The sequence below is a fragment of the Echinococcus granulosus genome, assembly GCF_000524195.1.
Source record: "Echinococcus granulosus chromosome Unknown EG_S00238, whole genome shotgun sequence".
NCBI lineage: Eukaryota > Metazoa > Platyhelminthes > Cestoda > Cyclophyllidea > Taeniidae > Echinococcus > Echinococcus granulosus.
Genome location: NW_020170618.1, coordinates 51,488 through 55,884, shown reverse-complemented (window position 1 = coordinate 55,884; position 4,397 = coordinate 51,488). Strand labels below are relative to the sequence as shown.

General features: G+C 36.8%; 1 protein-coding gene across 1 annotated transcript in view; it reads right to left on the bottom strand. All coding sequences in view use genetic code 11, as the record gives it.

Annotated features, from left to right (window-relative positions):
* The window catches only part of EGR_10595 (hypothetical protein), a gene marked incomplete at both ends in the record, with an annotated part of 5,919 nt that extends 5,158 nt beyond the window's left edge, over nucleotides 1-761 (bottom strand). Inside the window, one exon of the mRNA XM_024499844.1 lies at nucleotides 546-761. Within this exon, the coding sequence (XP_024345749.1) occupies nucleotides 546-761 (216 nt within the window). The remainder of the gene's footprint in view (nucleotides 1-545) is intronic.
* Nucleotides 762-4,397: the final 3,636 nt, after the last annotated feature.

The window sequence follows — 4,397 nt, the reverse complement described above, 5'->3', positions numbered from 1 at the left end:
CTAAATGTATGGATGAAATGGTAAGTGGGTGACTCGAAAGTGGTTGGCTTGTAATCCTAACTTCAGTCTCGTTCATGTCTCATTTGCGTCGGATGAACAATCGGTGGGTGGATCGATTAATAGAAAAATCAGATCTGAAGTAGATATGTTTTCCTTTCTCTTACAGGCGAAAGACCGATAACATCTAAAAACACTTGTGCCCTTACGCAATATTGAGGCCATCTTGACAACCAGGACTCACAATCCGGTAGCTGTGACCTTCCCTACCAGCTGGGCAGCAGGCAGGCTGCCGACTCGTGCGTGCACCAAGAAATGCATGGGGATAAGCGAAGCGAGTCCCTCCTCTACCAATTCCCTACTTTGACCTTGGTTTGTAGTATTGCCCTAAAATACCGATGTGAGTTTTCTGTCTACCAGTTTCTTTCTCTTTCGCCCCCTGCCTACTGGAACAATCACGATAGTTTTCTGGTGTAATGTTCATAGTTTTCATCAATTTTTAAGTTAAAGTGGGAAAGCTTATTGTCTCTTACGACAATTTGGACTACAATATGATTCAGTCCTGCTTTCCCAACGACAACGGGAGCGTCGAATTCATGAATTGCACCAGAACTGACTACGCGTCCCGTCTTGTTTGCTTCAATGAAAAGTTCATTGTGGCAGTGAGCACACATCTGCTTCTTAATGTTCCAGCATATCACCATTGATAAAAAGATGAGTTTATTCAAAATTCTAGAAATTTTTACTTTGTCGGCAGAGGACATGGAGTAATTTTTTCACCATTACTTGCATGTTCTTAACGGTCTGCAGGAAATTTAGGCCATATGGTATCTTGATATCACAGCCAATTCCTCTTGTAGTAACCTAGTCTAGAGACATGCCTAGAATTTCCTATTTGAGTTCTCTGTTTAGAGAGCGTGCAAAAGAAAATTTGCGTTTAGGAAGATTGCATTCATTTTAGAATATAGAAAGCAGCCAGTTTTATACTACCTTTAATATCGTAAAGCAGTCTACATAACGCGGACCATGTAAGCTCTTTGGACATCATCTCTGAGTTAATATACGGCTAATGTAATCCAGTATCCAGTACGCTTTACCCCAAAGTATCGTCCCCATAACTAGCGCTTGAGATTTTGCAGAAATCTGTTTTTTGGCATAGATCGGATGCAAAATGGTACCTCTAAGTGAGTGTTATTCAGTTTGATGTGTCAAAGTAAAAAACCAAGTGTTACTGATGAAAACAGGGGTAGCCATTCTAATTTTTGATAAATTATTGACTATTATGATTAAACATTTGCACAGCTAGCAGTTATAAAAAAAGCTTGCACTCAATTTAAGCTGATTAGGCCACAGTTCTGACAATGCGGTAAAGTAAGCATCAAAAACTACTAAATAATAAAATGCAGTCAACAAATAGAGGTTAAATTCCTTTGCCTTTTTAGTAGAAAATTTCAGTTTTAATAAACACGAGAACCACTGCTTGAAAAAGTTGAAGTGATGCAGAAACTTTAGAGCTGGTAAATCGGTATAGGGAATATGGAGGTTTTTCCATGAAATGCAGAGCGATTACACTCTCTTTGAAATAGGGTAAAGAAAAAGTAATGAAATGTTCGTAGCACATGTTCGAAAGAATTTGTTTACAACTTTCGTATTTGCAACGTCTTTGCCAAATACTCGGCGTAATAGAATTTGCAAGCGTGACAGACTGAATAGCGGTTTTACGTGTGGCACGTAAAAGTGCTTTCGACTAGAAAGCATTAACATAGTCTGACTCTGTAAACTGGGTACAAGACATGGAAACTGCATTGTATTTTACATTATTTTACATCGCTTAATCCCACTAGCAAAGGCATTTGCAAATTTAATTGTTGTTTACCTAGGCATCTATTTGGTGCTACAGACTTGGCCACTTCTATCCTTATGTTTATTTTATGTGCTCTGCATTATGCCTAATGGGTAAAAATCCACACTACTTAACCAAAATAGTGCAAACGCTGTTATGTGTTTCCAGGATAGCTTCAGGAATCCTTCATTTATTCACTTGATAAATACAAGCATTGAGTTTTGGCAAAAACATGTAAGTGTATGCAGTAATGTTGGAAAAGAGAAAGAAATAATGATCAGATAAAAGAGAAAGCAGTTTATGCTATTTAACTATAGGGCACTATCAACCTCTATTACTTAAAATAGTAGAAACTTTGAATTTATGCACTGCTTGGATTTTTATTTCATCAACAGCCAAATTCGCAACCTAATTCCCCCTAATGTTACGCTTCGGCGTACTGTTTCGAATTATATATTAAAATTAAGGAATAGTTACGGGATAAAGCATTCGATTGAATAGTCGTTCATTTTATTTTCAGTTCTCTTCTGTATTGGGTCATTGCTTATATTTCGCATGGCAGTATCAAATCTGTCATCCCCCTATTCCGTTACACCAAAAATAAGCACATTACCTTCCTAAAACTCCTCCAAAATGCATGCTTTATATGTTATGCAATAGTTTTGTCCGATACAGCAGTTAATTAACACATATATACAAGATATTATGGCACCAATAAACAACATTTAGCAAACAGAAAAGAGCGGGCATCAAAAACAGAATTAAAAGCACTTAAGAGGTAAGAATGTCACAAAGTGGTAAGATAATAACTTAACGCACTTAGGTCACTATGAGTTTACGATTAAGTGAAATTTGCACTGGCTTTAGCAGCACTGCTATTTTCGTTTGGTTCCTGTACTGAATTAGGCTGGGATGGATCGCAATATTTAGTTTTATTTTGGCCTCAGAATATCCCGTGTTATTTCAAGAGATTTGGGCCATCTAATCGAGTGTCTTGACAGCAGATCCAACAGCCATATTTGCACTCTTTTCTGCCTGCTTCATAGAAGTAGTGTGACTTCTTTTACCTGAATTATTAACTGACACAGGTATCAATGACGATCAGAATCTAGTGCAAAGATATATGCTGCATAGATGTGAAGCATTTTCCGTTTAAAAGGGTAAGCCAAGTATCCTGCAAAAAAGGCTCATCCTGCATAGGTGTTCAATTTATTAAAATCCTCAAAATCAAGGGATATTTTGTTATTTTTCTAAATGCAAACTTCAACAACTCTTTGACTGCCTTACTACATTTAAGTAAGAGTTGCTGGTTGGAGAGCAATGGTTATATTGGTAGCATTTTTTTCGCATTTGCTTTTAAATAAAGTGAACTTTGCTGGAGAAAGTCATCTGGTTAGTTTAAAACCCAATAATCTGGTGAGGGGACTGAAGAAAAAATGAGATACTTTTCTTTGTTGAAATGCATTTCGCTTTCATATTAGGTGTAAAAAATTCCAATCTTGCCACTGCTTTTAGTCTTTATGGTGGGATCACTTTATAAATTAGTCTATTTCTACATTATATATTCGAAGCAATTACTTACTGGGGAGGCATACTTAACCTACAATTAAACCACACTTGTAAATTTTGCACAACAAACCGTTTTAAAGTGATGAGCTTTATTTATTCTTAATACGTAGCATGATTTAAGCCTGAGGTAGGCACAAAACACCAAAGCAGGCGAATTTCATTTTGTCTAAAACAGCAAAAAACAATTCTTTCATCATATTAAAAGAAGCATGCATGCGATGGTGCCACTGATGATACATGCATATGTGTTGGTAATTCGCTTGATTAGTATAGAGGCTGAGAGCGTGTTTTCCAGCAGCAAAAGGTGAGCTGTGTGATGTTCGTGTTTCTTTCCTGGAGGAAAGTGAGGAGAGTGAGGTGAACACATGGATCTTTACATTTGACCATGAGTATAATAGATACATTTCCGTTTTTACTTTATAAAGGCATTTCGGTAACAGTGTTGGCATGCGAAGCTGGTAAAGTGAGATATCAGCTTCTAAAAATGTAGTACAATATACTTTTAATGATGGAAGTTGAAGAAGTCGGGCTCAAAGTTAACGGCTTTGCTTTTAAAGCAGTAGTAGTAGCATCTCAGACAGCCCTAAAATATTTTGTGACTAAAGGGATGCAGCACAATTTTTAAGAATATGCGTATTTACTGGTTTCGTGCACGAGCAGGTTCCTTTTTCTACTACGCCTCATAGTGCATTTAGCTTCTCACAATCCAGCTAACTTCGCGGTAGTATTGAATGGTTTCTTGCAGCATTTACAAATGATCACTTGATTATAGCATATCCTAATTAAAGAAATAGGAAACAGGAAAAAGTATGTCGTATACCCATTAATATGAAAAAAGCTACCTACTAAGAGGTTAGAATAATATTTTACAATGCGAATATTCCAAACAGTTTCTCTTTTCGTGTAAATTGTAATACACCGTGGGAGATGATTTCATTGAAGGACTTCCCTAAGGATATGGCGAAGTAGATAGAACAAAAGTATGCTT